Source organism: Oncorhynchus masou, chromosome 3 (assembly GCF_036934945.1).
Source record: "Oncorhynchus masou masou isolate Uvic2021 chromosome 3, UVic_Omas_1.1, whole genome shotgun sequence".
In the NCBI taxonomy this organism is placed as follows: domain Eukaryota; kingdom Metazoa; phylum Chordata; class Actinopteri; order Salmoniformes; family Salmonidae; genus Oncorhynchus; species Oncorhynchus masou.
The window spans coordinates 2,946,561-2,970,410 of NC_088214.1; the positions used below are offsets into that span (position 1 = coordinate 2,946,561).

General features: G+C 45.3%; 1 protein-coding gene across 1 annotated transcript in view; it reads left to right on the forward strand.

The window, feature by feature from the left end:
• Nucleotides 1-23,850, forward strand: part of LOC135518618 (microtubule cross-linking factor 1-like) — a 190,725-nt gene continuing 166,875 nt past the window's right edge. The window contains 3 exon segments of the mRNA XM_064943778.1: nt 1-1,446; nt 10,453-10,677; nt 12,441-12,599. Coding sequence (XP_064799850.1) covers nt 499-1,446; nt 10,453-10,677; nt 12,441-12,599 — 1,332 coding nt within the window. The 5' untranslated portion in view covers nt 1-498.

Genomic DNA, 23,850 nt, shown 5'->3' on the forward strand with positions numbered 1-23,850 from the left:
GCAAGAGACCGCGAGCAGCCGACACACGGACAGACCGGAGCCCAGAGAGCGAGGGGAGGACGAGTCGTATCAGGGAATAACAATACAACTGGATGCATTTATATCCAAACCTTACAATTAGCAACACTGCAGATTCCATCTGTCTCGCATCGGTTTATTTAGGCTACAATCTCGTTTATTTCAGCGATTCCTTCAAGGAGACCGAGCGGAAGACACCGGGCTGCCGGTACCTTAGAGGGGAGTACAATGACAACCTGGTGAATGTAGCCGATGATATTTACCTAATCAGACCGAATGGAATAAAACCGCGAATAGCCTAAAGGACCGGGGTGCGCATCCCGGGAGTGATGAGAACAACGGGGAGACAGGGCTGTGTTTCTGCTGCTGTCGGCTGTCAAATGTATTATTTATGTGTGTCGTGGACTGATCATTTGTTGATCCATCAACCCCCTCCCCTCCTCTGCATATTCTCCACCGGTATCGTCGGAGTGTTGTAATATGGATCGTTCCAGTGGCTCTGGGACCAGCGAACCCACCAAACCGCCAAACCACCAGTTGGAGAAGAAACGGTTAAACCGAGCACCATCTCCGGCCAGGCCGTTCCTGAAGGATGTCCGCTCCTCGCCCAAACCAGCGGCTATCGTACCAAAATCCCCCAAACTGACCAAGCAGCAGCACTCCTCTTCCCCAGTGGCCTTATCATCCAATCAAAGCCGCATATCCAGGCGCACCCCAACCGGAGCGAAGGATAACAAACCAGCCACCGTGAAAAGTCACAGCACCAAGTCTTCGACAGTCACGAAGAAGACTGTTAAGGTCATTCAACATGCGGCGCTTGAACCTAAACCGACCACTGCAAGCGCCAGCAAACCGACCCCGGACAGCAGCACCAGCAGTCCACACCTCGCCCTCAAAGCCAAGAAGAGTAAAATAGCCACGCTGACCGCGTCTCACCACGGCCCGCTCAGCCTTGGCTCCCCAATCCGCGTCCCAACCGGCGCTACCCCCCTCGGCAGCAGGGTCAGTCAGACCGACAGTAGCTCCGATCTCTCTGACTGTCCCTCCGAACCCCTATCCGACGAACAGCGCCTGGCCGCGGCCGCAAGCAGCGATGGGGAGTCGGGGGGCTCCGGGTTCAGCGACAGGGATCAGGTGGATCATCCTGTGCACGCGGCAGCATCAGCGTCAGACGCGGCCAGAGCGGCAGGGGCTACTGCCGGTAGTGGTGTTGGTTCGTTGCGCACCGCGGTGGGTAGCCCCGCGGCTGCTGGGAAAGGCGGCATGTCTCAGGCTCCAGGACCAGGTGCTCACGGAGGAGAGGGGAGTAAACAGGAGAAAGCATCGACCACCGCACAATTGATAAAACTGGAATGCAGCAAAGAGATAATCGAGGAGGATTTATTGCGGGAAATAGAAGATCTCCGATCTGAAAACGAGTACCTCAAGGTAAAAAGAGGCCGCGGGAAATTATGTATGTTTCTTGTTTGTAATCCAGACTGTGGTTTCTGCATCACCCATCGCTGTTCTGTAGGCTGCCCGCATAGTAATAGCCTCATTGATGATAGTGTTGTCTTTGCAGCCAGTGATTCACTGTATCACTGTTTGTAAAGCTTCAGTGACCCCCCCCCCCCAACCCCTCACTGTTGGTTTACCCTGACATGTACCTGCTATTTCTCTTCATATAGTTGACTAGTTGGTCAGGTTCTCTCTGGACTGTTGTGTATCATCAAGTTGTTTCTGTTAGGACTATTACAATGAACCCCAATGACATCAGGAAAGTATAACAATCATTTTGTCTGACCGACATCAGTTTCATATTGCATAGCAGTAGATTTCAGAAAATCTGTCCTCCAAATACACTATTTGATCAAAAGTATATGGACACCTGCTTGTTGAATATCTCATTCCAAAATTCATGGGTATTAATATGGAGTTGGTCCCCTCCACTCTTCTGGGAAGGCTTTCCACTAGATGTTGGAACATTGCTGCTATAACAGCCTCCACTCTTCTGGGAAGGCTTTCCACTAGATGTTGGAACATTGCTGCTATAACAGCCTCCATTCTTCTGGGAAGGCTTTCCACTAGATGTTGGAACATTGCTGCTATAACAGCCTCCACTCTTCTGGGAAGGCTTTCCACTAGATGTTGGAACATTGCTGCTATAACAGCCTCCACTCTCCTGGGAAGGCTTTCCACTAGATGTTGGAACATTGCTGCGGGGACCTGCTTCCATTCAGCCACAAGAGCATTAGTGAGGTAGGGCACCGATGTTGGGCGATTAGGACTGGCTCACAGTCGGCGTTTCAATTCATCCCAAATGTGTTCTGTGGGGTTGAGGTCAGGGCTCTGTGCAGGTTCTTCCATACCGATCTCGACAAACCATTTCTGCATGGACCTCGCTTTGTACACAAGGTCACTGTCAAGCTAAAACAGGAAAGGGCCTTCCCCAAACTGTTGCCACAAAGTTGGAAGCACAGAATCGTCTAGAATGTCATTGTATGCTGTAGTGTTAAGATTTCCCTTCACTGGATCTAAGGGGCCTGAACCATGAAAAACAGCCCCAGACCATTATTCCTCCTCCACTACACTTTACAGTCGGCACTGTTCATTGGGGCAGGTAGCATCTCCTAGCATCCGTATAACACAAATTAGTCTGTCTAACTGCAGGATGGTGAAGCGCGATTCATCTCTCCAGAGAACGTGTTTCTACTGCTCCAGAGGCCAATGGCGGCGAGCTTTACACCACTCCAGCCGACGCTTGGCATTGTGCGTGGTGATGTGAGGCTTGGCATGGTGATGTGAGGCTTGGCATTGCGCATGGTGATGTGAGGCTTGGCATTGCGTATGGTGACGTGAGGCTTGGCATGGTGATGTGAGGCTTGGCATTGTGCGTGGTGATGTGAGGCTTGGCATGGTGATGTGAGGCTTGGCATTGTGCGTGGTGATGTGAGGCTTGGCATGGTGATGTGAGGCTTGGCATTGTGCGTGGTGATGTGAGGCTTGGCATTGTGCATGGTGATGTGAGGCTTGGCATGGTGATGTGAGGCTTGGCATTGTGCGTGGTGATGTGAGGCTTGGCATTGTGCATGGTGATGTGAGGCTTGGCATTGTGCGTGGTGATGTGAGGCTTGGCATTGTGCGTGGTGATTGAGGCTTGGCATTGCGCGTGGTGATGTGAGGCTTGGCATTGTGCATGGTGATGTGAGGCTTGGCATTGTGCGTGGTGATGTGAGGCTTGGCATTGTGCATGGTGATGTGAGGCTTGGCATGGTGATGTGAGGCTTGGCATTGCGCATGGTGATGTGAGGCTTGGCATTGCGCATGGTGATGTGAGGCTTGGCATTGCGCATGGTGATGTGAGGCTTGGCATTGTGCATGGTGATGTGAGGCTTGGCATGGTGATGTGAGGCTTGGCATTGCGCATGGTGATGTGAGGCTTGGCATTGCGCATGGTGATGTGAGGCTTGGCATTGCGCATGGTGATGTGAGGCTTGGCATGGTGATGTGAGGCTTGGCATTGTGCATGGTGATGTGAGGCTTGGCATTGTGCATGGTGATGTGAGGCTTGGCATTGTGCATGGTGATGTGAGGCTTGGCATTGTGCATGGTGATGTGAGGCTTGGCATTGGCATGATGTGAGGCTTGGCATGGTGATGTGAGGCTTGGCATTGTGCGTGGTGATGTGAGGCTTGGCATTGTGCGTGGCGATGTGAGGCTTGGCATTGCGCATGGTGACGTGAGGCTTGGCATTGCGCATGGTGACGTGAGGCTTGTAAGCAGCTGCCCGGCCATGGAAACCCATTTCATGAAGCTCCTGACTAAAAGTTTTTGTGCTGACAGAAACGGTTAAGACCTCCGTAGTGATTGTTGCAACTGAGGACAGACGATTTTTATGCGCTTCAGCACTCAGTGGCCCCGTTCTGTGAGCTTGTGTGGTCTACCACTTCACGGCTGAGCCGTTGTTGCTCCTAAACGTTTTGCACTTCACAATAACAGCACTTACCGGCCAGCACAAGCAGGGCAGAAATTTGGAAATGGAAATGTGGCATCCTGGCATCCTATGACGATGCCACACAGTCACCGAGCTCTTCAGTAAGACCATTACACTGCCAATGTTTGTCTATGGAGATTGCGTAGCGGTGTGCTTGATTTTATACACCTGTCGGCAACGGGTGTGGCTGAAATCGCTAAATCCACTAATTTGAAGGGGTCTCCACATACTTTTGTTTATGTAGTGTATGATGACATTCACTAGTACACACGTATACTGTATGCCTACACTAAATCCAATTTCAAATGTTCAAACAATCATTTTTGCTTTAGGCTATCTAGGTTATGCTGTATATTCTCTCTCCTCTCCTCTCTTCATAATGGGCCAGTCCCAGAGGAACTGACAGCTGTCAAATGTCCAACCTGGACTCAGGGGTAGACGTAACATCCGAAACACTCCGATTAGTATCATACAGGGCCTTCGGAAAGTATTCAGACCCTTGACTTTTTTTTTACATTACAGCCTTATTCTAAAATTGATTAAATCTTTTTTTTTTACTCATTAATCTACACACAATACCCCATATTTACAAAGCAAAAATAGGTTTTTAGGAATGTTTGCTTATTTGCCTAAAAAAATTATATATAAAAAAACATTTACATAAGTATTCAAACCCTTTACTCAGTACTTTGTTGAAGCAGCTTTGGCAGCAATTTCAACATCGAGTCTTTGTGGGAATGTAACTACAAGCTTGGCACACATGTATTTGGGGAGTTTCTCCCATTCTTCTCTGCAGATCCTCTCAAGCTCTGTCAGGTTGGATGGGGAGCGTTGCTGCACAGCTATTTTCAAGTCTCTCCAGAGATGTTCGATCGGGTTCATGTCCGGGTTCTGGCTGGGCCACTCAAGGACATTCAGAGACCGAAGCCACTCCTGCGTTGTCTTGGCTGTGTGCTTAGGGTCGTTGTCCTGTCAGGCTAAAGAGTTCCATCTTGGTTTCATAACTCCAAGCGGGCTGTCATGTGCCTTTTACTGAGGAGTGGCTTCTGTCTGGCCACTCTACCATAAAGGCCTAATTGGTGGAGTGCTGCAGAGATGGTTGTCCTTCTGGAAGGTTCTCCCATCTCCACAGAGGAACTCTGACAGAGCTCTGTCAGAGTGACCATCTGGTTCTTGGACACCTCCCCGACCAAGGCCCTTCTCCCCTGATAAGTCAGTTTGGGAGAGTCTTTGTGGTTCCACATTTCTTCCATTTAAGAATGATGGAGGCCACTGATTTCTTGGGGACCTTCAATGCTCCAGAAATGTGTTGTTACCCTTCCCAAGATCTGTGCCTCGACACAATCCTGTCTCAGAGCTCTACGGACAGTTCCTTCGGCCTCCTGGCTTGGTTTTGCTCTGACATGCACTGTCAACTGTGGGACCTTTTCTTTTTAGATTTTAAATACATTAGCAAACATTTCTAAAAACCTGTTTTCCACTTTGTCACTATGCGGTATTGTGTGTAGATTGCAGAGCATTTTTTAAATAGATTTAATCAATTTTAGAAGAAGGCTGTAACGTAAGAAAATGTGGAGTCCAGGCCTCCGAATACTTCCCAAAGGCAGTGTATGTTACATTTCTATTCATTTTGGGATGTCCATCATCCACTTCGCATGTTAAGAACAATCCCACATTTACACCTGAGGTGCTGACCTGTTGCACCCTCTACAACCACTGTGATTATTATTATTTGACCCTGCTGGTCATCTATGAATGAAGAACGATCTGGCCTTAAATGGCCACGTACTCTTAATCTCCAGCTGGCACAGCCAGAAGAGGACTGGACACCCCTCAGAGCCTGCTTCCTCTCTAGGTTTCTGCCTAGGTTTTTGGTCTTTCTAGGGAGCTTTTCCTAGCCACTGTGCTTCTACATCTGCATTACTTGCTGTTTGGGGTTTGAGGCTGCTGGGTTTCTATATTAAGTACTTTGTCAAATCTGCTAATGTAAAAAGGGCTTCATAAATACATTTGATTTGATGATCTGTTACGAATTTGCAAAACTTATATGTTGTGAAATTCCAATTTATTGGCTAAAGTTAGCGAGGTGGCTAAAGTTAGCGAGGTGGCTAATAAAGTTAGCGAGGTGGCTAAAGTTAGCGAGGTGGCTAAAGTTAGCGAGGTGGCTAAGGTTATCTAGGTGGCTAAAGTTAGCGAGGTGGCTAACGTTAGCTATCATACTAATTTGAGTGTCCCTGATTTTTTGTGTACTATGTTACATCGTCAGGTGTTCAAAGAGTCAGACAGCTGGGGCCACAGTCACACACTTCCTCTCTACTCTCCTCTCCTCCCTCTCTCCTCTCCTCCCTCTTTCCACTCTCCCCACTTCTCTCTGTCTGTCTCTCTGTCTCTTTCTCTCCATCTCCTCTCTTTTTCGCTCTCATTATGTCTGTCTCTCTCAATTTCAATTTAAGGGTATCTCACTCTCCCCTGTCTCCCACTGCATAACACAACCACAACTCCGACAGCTCTCTCTTCTATTCCTGCAACATAATAGTATCATTAAATCACAAAATCATTATACGTTTATTGATTATTTCAGGGGACAGAAAAGGAAGTTATATTAAAGTGCTGTTGGATCATGTCGGTCGATAACGGTTTAGGATCATGTCGGTTAATGATGGTTTATGATCATGTTATCAGTATTGTGATATAACACTTTGACAACTTCTACAATCATCACCCTTTCCACTTCAAGTCGGTGCGTTGACAAGCAGATTCCAGAGCAGTCGCTATCCACCATGCAAAGCAAAACATTAAACAAGATGATCTCAGGAAATGAAGACTTTTACTTGAGAGTCACAGCTAATAACAGTCCTGTTGATGACTCACTGATGTGGTAAACTACTACCCAGAATGGTCTGCTCAGCCTCAGAAGAAAATACTCTGTGTCAGGTAAACATAGTGTCGAACCTGTCCATTGATTTAACTGACTCTCTGAATTTCCATTAGTCAGCTCCTCCATACCACTACAGGTAGTCAGCTCCTCCATACCATTACAGGTAGTCAGCTCCTCCATACCATTACAGGTAGTCAGCTCCTCGATACCACTACAGGTAGTCAGCTCCTCCATACCATTACAGGTAGTCAGCTCCTCCATACCATTACAGGTAGTCAGCTCCTCCATACCATTACAGGTAGTCAGCTTCTCTTCTTTATCCTAGTTCAGGTCACCTGTCCTTTTTTACATGGACCTTGTCTTTTCTCATTTCCAATCATCCCATACTGTAGTTTGTCTCTCTCAATGTATGTGTCCTCAAGCCATTTATACGATACCTGTAAAGGCTACTCTACCTGTATAGGCTACTCTATTCTACCTGTCTAGACTACTCTACTCTACCTGTATAGGCTACTCTACCTGTATAAGCTACTCTACTCTACCTGTATAGGCTACTCTACTCTACCTGTATAGGCTACTCTACTCTACCTGTATAGTCTACTCTACTCTACCTGTATAAGCTACTCTACTCTACCTGTATAGGCTACTCTACTCTACCTGTATAGGCTACTCTACTCTACCTGTCTTGGCTACTCTACTCTACCTGTCTTGGCTACTCTACCTGTACAGGTTACTCTACCTGTATAGGCTACTCTACTCTACCTGTATAGGCTACTCTACTCTACCTGTATAAGCTACTCTACCTGTAAAGGCTACTCTACTCTACCTGTATAGGCTACTCTACTCTACCTGTATAGGCTACTCTACTCTACCTGTATAGGCTACTCTACTCTACCTGTATAGGCTACTCTACTCTACCTGTATATTCTACTCTACCTGTATAGGCTACTCTACTCTACCTGTCTTGGCTACTCTACTCTACCTGTCTTGGCTACTCTACTCTACCTGTCTTGGCTACTCTACTCTACCTGTATAGGCTACTCTACCTGTATAGGCTACTCTACCTGTACAGGTTACTCTACCTGTACAGGTTACTCTACCTGTATAGGCTACTCTACTCTACTTGTATAGGCTACTCTACTCTACCTGTATAAGCTACTCTACCTGTAAAGGCTACTCTACTCTACCTGTACAGGTTACTCTACCTGTATAGGCTACTCTACCTGTACAGGCTACTCTACTTACCTGTATAGGCTACTCTTCTCTACCTGTATAGGCTACTCTACCTGTACAGGCTACTCTACTCTACCTGTACAGGCTACTCTACTTTACCTGTATAGGCTACTCTACTCTACCTGTACAGGCTACTCTACTCTACCTGTACAGGATACTCTACCTGTACAGGCTACTCTACTCTACCTGTACAGGCTACTCTACTTTACCTGTATAGGCTACTCTACTCTACCTGTATAAGCTACTCTACTCTACCTGTATAGGCTACTCTACTCTACCTGTGTATTCTTCTCTACCTGTACAGGCTACTCTACTCTACCTGTACAGGCTACTCTACTCTACCTGTACAGGCTACTCTACTCTACCTGTATATTCTACTCTACCTGTACAGGCTACTCTTCTCTACCTGTATAGGCTAGTATACCTACTACTTCCTACTGTACTCTACTATATCATACTGTACTTTACTCTACTGTACTCTACTATATCATACTGTACTGTACACTACTCTGCCATATCATACTGTACTGTACTCTACTCTACTATATCATAATGTACTGTACTTTACTCTACACTACTCTACTATATCATACTGTACTGTACTCTACACTAAATATATAAAAATATATCCCATTTAGCAGACGCTTTTGTCCAAAGCGACTTACAAGTCGGCTGGGGCCACTACTTTTGCATATGGGTGGCCCCAGTGGGAAACTATATCACTACTCTACTATATCATACTGTACTGTACTCTACACTACTCTACTATATCATACTGTACTGTACTCTACACTACTCTACTATATCATACTGTACTGTACTCTACTATATCATACTGTACTTTACTCTACCCTACTGTACTCTACACTACTCTACTGTACCCTACTCTACTGCACTCTACCCTACTCTACTCTACACTACTCTATTATACCATACTGTACTCTACTATACCATACTGTACTTTACTCTACACTACTCTACTATATCATACTGTACTGTACTCTACTATATCATACTCTACTGTACTCTACACTACTCTACTATATCATACTGTACTTTACTCTACACTACTCTACTATATCATACTGTACTGTACTTTAATATATCATACTGTACTGTACTCTACTATATCATACTCTACTGTACTCTACATTACTCTATCATACTGTACTCTACACTACTCTACTATATCATACTGCACTTTACTCTACTATATCATACTCTACTGTACTCTACTATATCATACTCTACTGTACTCTACATTACGCTACTATATCATACTGTACTCTACACTACTCTATATCATACTGTACTTTACTCTACACTACTCTACTGTACTCTACCCTACTCTACTGTACTCTACCCTACTCTACTCTACACTACTCTACTATATCATACTGTACTGTACTCTACTATATCATACTGTACTTTACTCTACACTACTCTACTATATCATACTGTACTGTGCTCTACTATCATACTGTACTGTACTCTACTATATCATACTGTACTCTACACTACTCTACTTGCTCATACTGTACTCTACTATATCATACTGTACTGTACTCTACACTACTCTACTCGCTCATACTGTACTCTACTATATCATACTGTACTCTACTGTACTCTACTCTACTATATCATACTGTACTGTACTCTACCCTACTCTACTATATCATACTGTACTTTACACTACTCTACTATATCATACTGTACTCTACTATATCATACTGCACTTTACTCTACCCTACTCTACTGTACTCTACTATATCATACTGCACTTTACTCTACCCTACTCTACTGTACTCTACTATATCATGCTGTACTGTACTCTACACTACTCTACTGTACTGTACCCTACTCTACTATATCTTACTGTACTGTACTCTACACTGCTCTATATCATACTGTACTGTACTATATCTTACTCTACTGTACTCTACACGGCCTACCTGGGGAAATGGATTTCATGAACAGAATCAGCAGCGACAGCATTGGCGGTCAAGTCGTTTACTTGAAAGGTTAATGGAAACCACTTGTCAATGATTTAAAACCAAGCCTTTCTGTCTCTGTGTTCAGGGTGACATGAACTCGCACAATTCATTGCCATGCTTATGAGCTGCTTATGAATGAATATAGTCTTGCTGGTTGTAGTGGGAGTGTAGTTGACATACAGTATGCTCTCTGTGTACAAAAATATTCAACTTTTAGTCAACTTTTAGTGGACAGTGTAGGCTGAAGAGAGAACAGCTGTGTCTCACCGTTACTATGCTTCAGCATAGAGTCACAAACATATCCCAGAGGGTATATCTTCACGTTCCCAACCTCTCTCTCTCTCTCTCTCCTCCAGGATGAAGTGGAGGAGCTGCGTGCGGAGATGGAGGAAGTCCGGGACAGTTACCTGGAAGAGGAGGTGTACCAGGTGCAGGAGTTACGCAGGGAGCTGGACCGCTCCAATAAGAACTGTCGGATCCTCCAGTACCGTCTCCGTAAGGTGGAACAGAAGAGCCTCAGAGTGGCCCAGACTGGACATGTAGATGGAGAGCTGCTACGCAACCTGGAACAGGATCTCAAGGTACGTGTTGATGACGAGTGGTCCAACCTGGTCAGGACCACAAGGTCCGTGTTGTTGACGAGTGGCCCAACCTGGTCAGGACCACAAGGTACATGTTGATGACGAGTGGCCCAACCTGGTCAGGACCACAAGGTACGTGTTGATGACGAGTGGTCCAACCTGGTCAGGACCTCAAGGTACGTGTTGATGACGAGTGGTCCAACCTGGTCAGGACCTCAAGGTACATGTTGATGACGAGTGGCCCAACCTGGTCAGGACCACAAGGTACGTGTTGATGACGAGTGGTCCAACCTGGTCAGGACCTCAAGGTACGTGTTGATGACGAGTGGTCCAACCTGGTCAGGATCTCAAGGTACATGTTGATGACGAGTGGTCCAACCTGGTCAGGACCACAAGGTAGACCATTTTATTGGTAAACTACACGCTAATGTAAAAGTGATATATATGTATATTTTTAGTGATCCAATACGTAATATAATCCACTTATCACAATTTGGTTTTAATCCAGAGAGGTTAGAACAAGTATCTAGATCATCTGTGAGGCTGTGGAGGGATCAACATTGTGGTTTTAAAAGAAAGAGAAAGCATGAATCATCAGCAACAATGGCAGCTTTGTTTTTAAGGCCTTGATTTGTAACCCCTTGATATTATTGTTAGATCTGATTTTAACAGCTAACATTTCAATGGCCATAATAAATAGATATGCCGATAGGGGACAACCTTGTTTTACTCTTCTTGACATTTTAATTCTTTCTGAGGTGTAGCCATTATTTACTATTTTACACATATGGTTACAATACATAACTTCTAACTTATTGTACAAGAGATTCTCCAAAATTGAAATATTCCAGGAATTTACATATACATTTCAGTTGTACTTTATCAAAATCCTTTTCAAAGTCAGCTATGAAAACCAGGCCTGGTGTCCCCGATATTTCATAGTATTCTATGGTTTCCAGTACTTGTCTTATATTATTTCCAATGTATCGTCCATGTAAAAAAACTGTCTGATTAGGATGAATAATATCTGACAAAACTTTTTTAATTCTATGCGCCAAGCATTTTGCTTGATTTTTGCATCACAACACTGAAGTGTAAGAGGCCTCAATTTCTTTAAATGGACTGGATCTTTAAATATACCACTTGGGTCCTGTTTCAGTAATAATGATATCAGACCTTCTTGTTGTGTGTCCGATAATCTACCATTTATAGAGTAGTGGTTAAAACATGCTAATAACGGTCCTCTGAGTATATCATTTTTTTGGGTGTACTTCCACTGTTATGCCATCCAGCCCTGGAGTTCTCAGCCTTAGAGACTTTAATTGCATCAAGAAGTTCCTCCTCTGTAATTTGGCCTTCACCTGAGTCTTTCTGAACAGATGTTAATTTTACATTATTAAAAGGAAAAGAAATCCATATAATTTATCTTTGGTTAGCGGAGATGGAGGAGACTGAAACAAAAACATATGCTTAAATTACTTTCCTTCCTATTTCAAAATATTGTTTGGCGAATCATGGGTGACTCCCCCATTTGTAACAAGTTCCAGTAAATTATTTTTGATAGTACTGTGTTATGTGCTGTGTTTGTGTTTATGTACTGTGTTTATGTACTGTGTTTATGTACTGTGTTATGTACCTCAATGTCTTCAAAACTTCTCACACGTCACACATGACTCCATGTGACTGTGTCCCCATGTGACTGTGTCCCCATGTGACTGTGTCCCCATGTAACTGTGTCCCCATGTAACTGTGTCCCTGTGCAGGTGGCCAAAGATGTGTCAGTGCGTCTGCACAACGAGCTGGAGAATGTAGAAGACAAGAGGACCAGGGCTGAAGATGAGAATGAGCTGCTGAGACAGAGGATCATCGAGGTGGAGATCTCTAAACAGGCTCTGCACAATGAACTGGACAGAAATAAAGAGGTAGGAGGTAGGAGGGAGGGAGGGAGGGAGGGAGGGAGGGAGGGAGGGAGGGAGGGAGGGAGGGAGGGGAGGAGGTCTGATGGGGAAGGAGGGAGAGGGGGAGGAAGGAGGAAGAGGAGGAGGAGGACGACGACGAGATCTCTAAACAGGCTCCATCATAATGACCTGACAGAGTTAATATGGAAGGGAGGAGTCTTTTTTGAAGGCTATTGCCAGGGTCTTTTGAAGGCTATTGGTTGGTTTGACCATGTTACTATTCCCTAGCTTTTAGAGTTAGGATTACTGTTCCCTGGTTTTCAGAGTTAGGATTACTGTTCCCTGGCTTTCAGAGTTAGGATTACTGTTCCCAAGCTTTCAGAGTTAGGATTACTGTTCCCTGGCTTTTAGAGTTAGGATTACTGTTCCCCTAGCTTTCAGAGTTAGGATTACTGTTCCCTAGCTTTCAGAGTTAGGATTACTGTTCCCTGGCTTTCAGAGTTAGGATTACTGTTCCCTGGCTTTTAGAGTTAGGATTACTGTTCCCTGGTTTTCAGAGGTAGAATTACTATTCCCTGGTTTTCAGAGGTAGAATTACTGTTCCCTGGCTTTCAGAGTTAGGATTACTGTTCCCTGAGTTTTGGCCACTGGTAAAAGTTAAACACATCCAGAAATGAAAGAGACAGATTCTGTTTAGTGAGAGGTCTTAAATCCTTGTGTTTATTAGATTGCTGCTGTTTGTGTCATGTGGTATTTTTGTCTGTGATGTGATATAGCCTCTGATTGGACAGCGTCTGCAGCCTGTTAGCACAGAGGTGTTGCATTCTGGGAGTTGTAATGTGATGAGGAGCAGCTATACTTGGTGCTGTGTGTGTGGCCATACTGCCTGCCTGTTTTGTGTGGCCATACTGGGTGGTATGCTGTATATACCAGGTGAAGGGAGTAGGTGTGTGTGGTATACTGTATATACCAGGTGAAGGGAGTAGGTGTGGGTGGTATACTGTATATACCAGGTGAAGGGAGTAGGTGTGGGTGGTATACTGTATATACCAGGTGAAGGAGTAGGTTTGGGTGGTATACTGTATATACCAGGTGAAGGGAGTAGGTGTGGGTGGTATACTGTATATACCGGGTGAAGGAGTAGGTTTGGGTGGTATACTGTATATACCGGGTGAAGGGAGTAGGTGTGGGTGGTATACTGTATATACCAGGTGAAGGGAGTAGGTGTGGGTGGTATACTGTATATACCAGGTGAAGGGAGTAGGTGTGGGTGGTATACTGTATATACCGGGTGAAGGGAGTAGGTGCGGGTGGTATACTGTATATACCGGGTGAAGGGAGTAGGGTGTGGGTGGTATACTGTATATACCGGGTGAAGGGAGTAGGTTTGGGTGGTATACTGTATATACCAGGTGAAGGGAGTAGGTGTGGGTGGTATACTGTATATACCAGGTGAAGGGAGTAGGTGTGGGTGGTATACTGTATATACCAGGTGAAGGGAGTAGGTTTGGGTGGTATACTGTATATACCAGGTGAAGGGAGATTGAAGGGGTGTGGGTGGTATACTGTATATACCAGGTGAAGGGAGTAGGTGTGGGTGGTATACTGTATATACCAGGTGAAGGGAGTAGGTGTGGGTGGTATACTGTATATACCAGGTGAAGGGAGTAGGTGTGGGTGGTATACTGTATATACCAGGTGAAGGGAGTAGGTTTGGGTGGTATACTGTATATACCAGGTGAAGGGAGTAGGTGTGGGTGGTATACTGTATATACCAGGTGAAGGGAGTAGGTGTGGGTGGTATACTGTATATACCAGGTGAAGGGAGTGGTATACTGGTGTGGGTGGTATACTGTATATACCAGGTGAAGGGAGTAGGTTTGGGTGGTATACTGTATATACCAGGTGAAGGGAGTAGGTGTGGGTGGTATACTGTATATACCAGGTGAAGGAGTAGGTGTGGGTGGTATACTGTATATACCAGGTGAAGGGAGTAGGTGTGGGTGGTATACTGTATATACCAGGTGAAGGGAGTAGGTGTGGGTGGTATACTGTATATACCAGGTGAAGGGAGTAGGTGTGGGTGGTATACTGTATATACCAGGTGAAGGGAGTAGGTGTGGGTGGTATACTGTATATACCAGGTGAAGGAGTAGGTGTGGGTGGTATACTGTATATACCAGGTGAAGGGAGTAGGTGTGGGTGGTATACTGTATATACCAGGTGAAGGGAGTAGGTTTGGGTGGTATACTGTATATACCAGGTGAAGGGAGTAGGGTTTGGGTGGTATACTGTATATACCAGGTGAAGGGAGTAGGTGTGGGTGGTATACTGTATATACCAGGTGAAGGGAGTAGGTGTGGGTGGTATACTGTATATACCAGGTGAAGGGAGTAGGTGTGGGTGGTATACTGTATATACCAGGTGAAGGGAGTAGGTGTGGGTGGTATACTGTATATACCAGGTGAAGGGAGTAGGTGTGGGTGGTATACTGTATATACCAGGTGAAGGAGTAGGTGTGGGTGGTATACTGTATATACCAGGTGAAGGGAGTAGGTGTGGGTGGTATACTGTATATACCAGGTGAAGGGAGTGAAGGTGTGGGTGGTATACTGTATATACCAGGTGAAGGGAGTAGGTTTGGGTGGTATACTGTATATACCAGGTGAAGGGAGTAGGTTTGGGTGGTATACTGTATATACCAGGTGAAGGGAGTAGGTGTGGGTGGTATACTGTATATACCAGGTGAAGGGAGTAGGTGTGGGTGGTATACTGTATATACCAGGTGAAGGGAGTAGGTGTGGGTGGTATACTGTATATACCAGGTGAAGGGAGTAGGTGTGGGTGGTATACTGTATATACCAGGTGAAGGGAGTAGGTGTGGGTGGTATACTGTATATACCAGGTGAAGGGAGTAGGTTTGGGTGGTATACTGTATATACCAGGTGAAGGGAGTAGGTGTGGGTGGATATACTGTATATACCAGGTGAAGGGAGTAGGTTTGGGTGGTATACTGTATATACCAGGTGAAGGGAGTAGGTTTGGGTGGTATACTGTATATACCAGGTGAAGGGAGTAGGTGTGGGTGGTATACTGTATATACCAGGTGAAGGGAGTAGGTTTGGGTGGTATACTGTATATACCAGGTGAAGGGAGTAGGTGTGGGTGGTATACTGTATATACCAGGTGAAGGGAGTAGGTGTGGGTGGTATACTGTATATACCAGGTGAAGGGACATAGTGCTGTCTGGTGAACAGATGGGGTGGTATACTGTATATACCAGGTGAAGGGAGTCCACATCAGGTGTGGGTGGTATACTGTATATACCAGGTGATGGGGAGTGCTGATAGAATGATGGAGAACAGTAGCTCCACATCAGAGTCTGTGTGAACAGGTGGTATACTGTATATACCAGGTGAAGGAGTAGGTGTGGGTGGTATACTGTATATACCAGGTGAAGGGAGAGGTAGCTCCACATGGGTGGTATACTGTATATACCAGGTGAAGCTGGAGTAGGTGTGGGTGGATGGAGAACAGTAGCTCCACACTGTATATACCAGGTGAATGGGGAGTAGGTTTGGGTGGAACATACTGATAAAATGATATACCTGGGTGAAGGGAGTAGGTGTGGGTGGTATACTGTATATACCGGGTGATGGGGAGTAGGTGTGGGTGGTATACTGTATATACCAGGTGAAGGGAGTAGGTTTGGGTGGTATACTGTATATACCGGGTGAAGGGAGCAGGTGTGGGTGGTATACTGTATATACCAGGTGTGGGTGGTATACTGTATATACCGGGTGAAGGAGTAGTAGTGTGGGTGGTATACTGTATATACCAGGTGAAGGGAGTAGGTTTGTGTGGTATACTGTATATACCAGGTGAAGGAGAGGCTCCACATCAGAGTGGGTGGTAAGTGTGAAGGGTAGCTGGTATGGGTGGCTATATATACCAGGTGAAGGAGGAGTAGGTGTGGGTGGTATACTGTATATACCAGGTGAAGGAGTAGGTGTGGGTGGTATACTGTATATACCAGGTGAAGGGAGTAGGTGTGGGTGGTATACTGTATATACCAGGTGAAGGGAGTAGGTTTGGGTGGTATACTGTATATACCAGGTGAAGGGAGTAGGTGTGGGTGGTATACTGTATATACCAGGTGAAGGGAGTAGGTGTGGGTGGTATACTGTATATACCAGGTGAAGGGAGTAGGTTTGGGTGGTATACTGTATATACCAGGTGAAGGGAGTAGGTGTGGGTGGTATACTGTATATACCAGGTGATGATGGGGAGTAGGTGTGGGTGGTATACTGTATATACCAGGTGAAGGGAGCTCCACATCAGAGTGGTGTGGGTGGTATACTGTATATACCAGGTGTGGGTGGTATACTGTATATACCAGGTGAAGGGAGTAGGTTTGGGTGGTATACTGTATATACCAGGTGAAGGGAGTAGGTGTGGGTGGTATACTGTATATACCAGGTGAAGGGAGTAGGTGTGGGTGGTATACTGTATATACCAGGTGAAGGGAGTAGCTCCACATGTGTGGGTGGTATACTGTATATACCAGGTGAAGGGAAGGTGTGGGTGGTATACTGTAACATATACCAGGTGAAGGGATCAGGTGTAGCTGATGTTTGGGTGGTATACTGTATATACCAGGTGAAGGGAGTAGGTTTGGGTGGTATACTGTATATACCAGGTGAAGGGAGTAGGTGTGGGTGGTATACTGTATATACCAGGTGAAGGGAGTAGGTGTGGGTGGTATACTGTATATACCAGGTGAAGGGAGCTTCTTCAAGGTGTGGAGAACTATTCCACATAGTGCTGTCTGTATATACCAGGTGAAGGGAGTAGGTGTGGGTGGTATACTGCTATATACCAGGTGAATGGGGAGCTCCACATCAGGTGCTGGCTGTGGTAGAACTGTATATACCAGGTGAATGGGAGTAGGTGTGGGTGGGTATAGTAGTATATCACCTGGTGAAATGGGAGTAGTCCACATGTGGGATGGTATACTGTATATACCAGGTGAAGGATAGAATGATGGAGAACAGTGCTCCACATGGGTGGTATAGAATGATGGAGAACAGTATCCACATCAGTGCTGTCTGGATGAATGATGGAGTAGGTCAGAGTGTCTGGTGGATGGAGAACAGTAGCTCCACATACCTGCTGATGAATGATGGAGTAGGTGTCTGTAGGGTGGTATACTGTATATGAATGATGGTGAACAGTAGCTCCACATCAGTCTGTCTGGGTGGTATACTGTATAGAATGATGGAGAAAGTAGCTCCACATCAGGTGTGGCTGATAGAATGATATACCAGGTGAAGGGAGTCTGTGTGGGTGGAATGATGGAGAATATACCACATACTGTCTGCTGATAGAATTTGGAAATAGCCAGCTCCACATCAGTTTCTCTGATAGAATGATGAAACTATTTAGCTTGACATTTTTCTATACATTGATAGAATGATGGAGAACAGTTTCTTAACCACATCAGAGTGCTGTCTTGATAGAATGATGGAGAACAGTAGCTCCACATAGTATGTTTGATAGAATGAGAAAACCCACATCAGAGTGCTCTCACATAGAATGAGAAAAGTAAGCTCCAAAATCTGTCTGCTGATAGAATGATGGAGAACAGTAGCTCCACATAGTCTGTCCTGATAGAAAAGAACAGTAGCTCCACATCAGTCTGTCTGTGACCATAGAATGATGGAGAACAGTAGCTCCACATCAGTCTGTCTGCTGATAGAATGAGAGAACAAGCTCCACAGTTCCACATCAGTCATCTGATAGAATGATGGAGAACAGTAGCTCCACATCAGTCTGTCTGCTGATAGAATTGGAGAACAGTTCCACATCAGTCTGTCTGCTGATAGAATGATGGAGAACAGTAGCTCCACATCAGAGTGCTGTCTGCTGATAGAATGATGGAGAACAGTAGCTCCACATCAGAGTGCTGTCTGCTGATAGAATGATGGAGAACAGTAGCTCCACATCAGAGTGCTGTCTGCTGATAGAATGATGGAGAACAGTAGCTCCACATCAGTCTGTCTGCTGATAGAATGATTAGCTCCACATCAGTCTGTCTGCTGATAGAATGATGGAGAACAGTAGCTCCACATCAGTCTGTCTGCTGATAGAATGATGGAGAACAGTAGCTCCACATCAGTCTGTCTGCTGATAGAATGATGGAGAACAGTAGCTCCACAAACTGATAGAATGATGGAGAACAGTAGCTCCACATCAGAGTGCTGTCTGCTGATAGAATGATGGAGAACATAGCTCCACATCAGCTCCACATCAGTCTGTCTGCTGATAGAATGATGGAGAACAGTAGCTCCACATCAGTCTGTCTGCTGATAGAATGATGGAGAACAGTAGCTCCACATCAGTCTGTCTGCTGATGGGAATGATGGAGAACAGTGATTGATGGAGAACAGTAGCTCCACATCAGTGCTGTCTGCTGATAGAATGATGGAGAACAGTAGCTCCACATCAGTCTGTCTGCTGATAGAATGATGGAGAACAGTAGCTCCACATCAGTCTGTCTGCTGATAGAATGATGGAGAACAGTAGCTCCACATCAGTCTGTCTGCTGATAGAATGATGGAGAACAGTAGCTCCACATCAGTCTGTCTGCTGATAGAATGATGGAGAACAGTAGCTCCACATCAGTCTGTCTGCTGATAGAATGATGGAGAACAGTAGCTCCACATCAGTCTGTCTGCTGATAGAATGATGGAGAACAGTAGCTCCACATCAGAGTGCTGTCTGCTGATAGAATGATGGAGAACAGTAGCTCCACATCAGTCTGTCTGCTGATAGAATGATGGAGAACAGTAGCTCCACATGATCAGAGTCAGCTGTCTGCTGATAGAATGATGGAGAACAGTAGCTCCACATCAGAGTGCTGTCTGCTGATAGAATGATGGAGAACAGTAGCTCCACATCCAGTGCTGTCTGCTGATAGAATGATGGAGAACAGTAGCTCCACATCAGAGTGCTGTCTGCTGATAGAATGATGGAGAACAGTAGCTCCACATCAGAGTGCTGTCTGCTGATAGAATGATGGAGAACAGTAGCTCCACATCAGTCTGTCTGCTGATAGAATGATGGAGAACAGTAGCTCCACATCAGAGTCTGTCTGCTGATAGAATGATGGAGAACAGTAGCTCCACATCAGTCTGTCTGCTGATAGAATGATGGAGAACAGTAGCTCCATCATCAGTCTGTCTGCTGATAGAATGATGGAGAACAGTAGCTCCACATCAGAGTGCTGTCTGCTGATAGAATGATGGAGAACAGTAGCTCCACATCAGAGTGTCTGTCTGCTGATAGAATGATGGAGAACAGTAGCTCCACATCAGTCTGTCTGCTGATAGAATCAGTAGCTCCACATCAGTCTGTCTGCTGATAGAATGATGGAGAACAGTAGCTCCACATCAGAGTGCTGTCTGCTGATAGAATGATGGAGCTCCACATCAGAGTGCTGTCTGCTGATAGAATGATGGAGAACAGTAGCTCCACATCATCTGATAGAATGATGGAGAACAGTAGCTCCACATCAGAGCTGTCTGCTGATAGAATGATGGAGAACAGTAGCTCCACATCAGTCTGTCTGCTGATAGAATGATGGAGAACAGTAGCTCCACATCAGAGTGCTGTCTGCTGATAGAATGATGGAGAACAGTAGCTCCACATCAGTCTGTCTGCTGATAGAATGATGGAGAAGTCTGTCTGCTGATAGAATGATGGAGAACAGTAGCTCCACATCAGAGTGCTGTCTGCTGATAGAATGATGGAGAACAGTAGCTCCACATCAGAGTGCTGTCTGCTGATAGAATGATGGAGACCAGTAGCTCCACATCAGAGTGCTGTCTGCTGATAGAATGATGGAGAACAGTAGCTCCACATCAGTGCTGTCTGCTGATAGAATGATGGAGACCAGTAGCTCCACATCAGAGTGCTGTCTGCTGATAGAATGATGGAGAACAGTAGCTCCACATCAGAGTCTGTCTGCTGATAGAATGATGGAGAACAGTAGCTCCACATCAGAGTGCTGTCTGCTGATAGAATGATGGAGAACAGTAGCTCCACATCAGAGTGCTGTCTGCTGATAGAATGATGGAGACCAGTAGCTCCACATCAGTCTGTCTGCTGATAGAATGATGGAGAACAGTAGCTCCACATCAGAGTGCTGTCTGCTGATAGAATGATGGAGAACAGTAGCTCCACATCAGTCTGTCTGCTGATAGGATGATGGAGAACAGTAGCTCCACATCAGAGTGCTGTCTGCTGATAGAATGATGGAGAACAGTAGCTCCACATCAGTCTGTCTGCTGATAGAATGATGAAGAACAGTAGCTCCACATCAGTCTGTCTGCTGATAGAATGATGGAGAATAGTAGCTCCACATCAGTCTGTCTGCTGATAGAATGATGGAGAACAGCAGCTCCACATCAGTCTGTCTGCTAATAGAATGATGGAGAACAGTAGCTCCACATCAGTGCTGTCTGCTGATAGAATGATGGAGACCAGTAGCTCCACATCAGAGTGCTGTCTGCTGATAGAATGATGGAGAACAGTAGCTCCACATCAGTCTGTCTGCTGATAGAATGATGGAGAACAGTAGCTCCACATCAGTCTGTCTGCTGATAGAATGATGGAGAACAGTAGCTCCACATCAGTCTGTCTGCTGATAGGATGATGGAGAAGGACTGATAGGTGATGACGATGTGAATATCTGGATACTGCCCAACCCTAGAAGAGGTGTAGAGAAAGACAGAGGGAGGTGGAGGTAGAGGAGATAGAGGAGGTAGAGAGACATAGTGATGAAGGTGTAGAGAGAGGAGGTAGAGAGAGACACAGTGAGGAAGGTGTAGAGAGACACAGTGAGGAAGGTGTAGATTGAGGACATAGAGAGACACAGCAGTGAGGAAGGTGTAGAGAGAGGAGAGAGAGAGGAAGGTGTAGATTGAGGACATAGAGAGACACAGTGAGGAAGGTGTAGAGAGAGGATTGAGAGACATAGGAGAGACAAAGTGAGGAAGGTGTAGGTGAGAGAGGAGATAGAGACACAGTGAGGGAGGTATAGAGAGAGGAGATAGAGAGACAGTCCTCTCTCCTTCTCCCTGTGGGTTGCCCCAGAAAAACACTGTCTGCTGTTAGCCTGGCAGCTTCTGGAGCTAGCTGGATCTGGGGCTAATTACAGTCTGCCTCAAGTGACTCCTCTCCAGTGTTAACCAGTACAATATCAATATCATATTTTCTGTATCAAAGATTAGGGTATCCAATCAAAAAATGCATATTTTGACCAATGGGTAAACTAATATGTTAATTGTGTAGATAATCCTCTAAGAAAACCAATAGTCCAAACTTCATGTCTCTCACAATCTGTTAAAAAAAAGTTATTGGACTTTTTACCCTTGTAGAATGGCCAGAATTACTAACTCAATGGAGGCCAGAGAAGAAGGGGGAAAGAAGTTCCATCACTAGGCTGGATTCTGTGCAGGAATTCAGGCTGCTGGTTGGCTACCTGACACTCACTTCCCCACCTTTCCTTCTACATCTGCATTGCTTCCTGTTGTGGGGTTTTAGGCTGGGTTTCTGTACAGCACATCGGCTGATTGTAAAAAAACAAAGGGCTTCAAAAATACATTTGATTGATTGATTAAATGATTGCTTGATTGATTAAATGATTGATTGATTGATTAAATGATTGGTTGATTGATTAAATGATTTGATTGAATAATTAAATGATTGATTGATTGATTATTTTTTCTTCTCCAAGTCATGTCGTATTTTCATAGTTTAGTATATTCGCTTTTTATTTTCATTCTAAATTCCTGTTCTTCTTTTGAAGATTTCTCACAAAAACAAACGTATCTCTGTGAAATATCAACGAAGCCTTTTACATTTCATTCTGCTTAGTTAAATAAAGAATAAATAAATACATACATAAAAATAAATAAAAAGATTCAGCTCTTTTCATGTAAATTTAGCTGTTTTGTGACCTGTGGGAAATCTGCACTGCTATGTCAACAGAGATGTACAGTATTTGGTACACTGACGATTTGTTGTTGCCTTCTCACCAAGCTGCTTGCCTATTGTCCTGTAGCCCATCCCAGCCTTGTGCAGGTCTAAAGTTGTATCCCTGATGTCCTTACACAGCTCTCTGGTCTTGGCCATTGCTCTCTAGTCTTGGCGGCAGGGTAGCCTAGTGGTTAGAGCGTTGGACTAGTAACCGAAAGGTTGCAAGTTCGAATCACCGAGCTGACAAGGTACAAATCTGTCGTTCTGCCCCTGAACAAGCAGTTAACCCACTGTTCCTAGGCCGTCATTGAAAATAAGAATTTGTTCTTAACTGACTTGCCTAGTAAAATAAAAATATAAAATAAATTGAGTCCACTACTAACTTATATTTCCATTTAAATCTAATGTGATCACTCATTACTGACAGCTGCCTTTTTCTTTCCCATGGACGGGAGGGAGGGAGGGAGGGAGGGAGGGAGGGAGGGAGGGAGGGAGGGAGGGAGGGAGGGAGGGAGGGAGGGAGGGAGGGAGGGAGGGAGGGAGGAGCATATTCCAACTGATAACAATGTTGTTGTTCAACATTAGTTATTAAGAGAGAAACAGATGTTCAGATAAACATACTCCTAATATCAATGGAAAGTTGGCGATTAGTTACAAAGAACTGCCCGTATTCACAAAGCGTCTCAATCTAAAAGGCTAAACTGATCCTAGATCAGCACCTCCTACTGTAGACATGACTGAATGGGCTGTATATGTAACCTTGCAGGGAATCCTAGCTGACATTCTACAGCAGCTTTTACTGTGTGTGTGTGTGTGTGTGTGTGTGTGTGTGTGTGTGTGTGTGCGTGTGCGTGTGTGCGTGTGCGCGTGTGTGTGTCCGTCCGTCCGTCCGTCCGAGGGATTGGAACCTTTACATGGATTAACTCAGCAGGAAGGCCTAGTGGTTATGAAACGACCTGGCAGGTTGCAAGTGGAGAGAGAGAGATGGCAGGAGGAGAGAAGGGAGAGGGGGAGAGAGAGAAGGAAGAGAAGAGAGAGAGGGGGAGAGAGGAGGAGAGAGAGAAGGAAGAGGAAAGAGAGAAGGAAGAGGAGAGAGAGATGGCAGGAGGAGAGAGAGAAGGAAGAGAAGAGAGAGAGGGGGAGAGAGGAGGAGAGAGAGAAGGAAGAGGAAAGAGAGAAGGAAGAGGAGAGAGAGATGGCAGGAGGAGAGAGAGAGGAGGAGACAGAGAAGGGA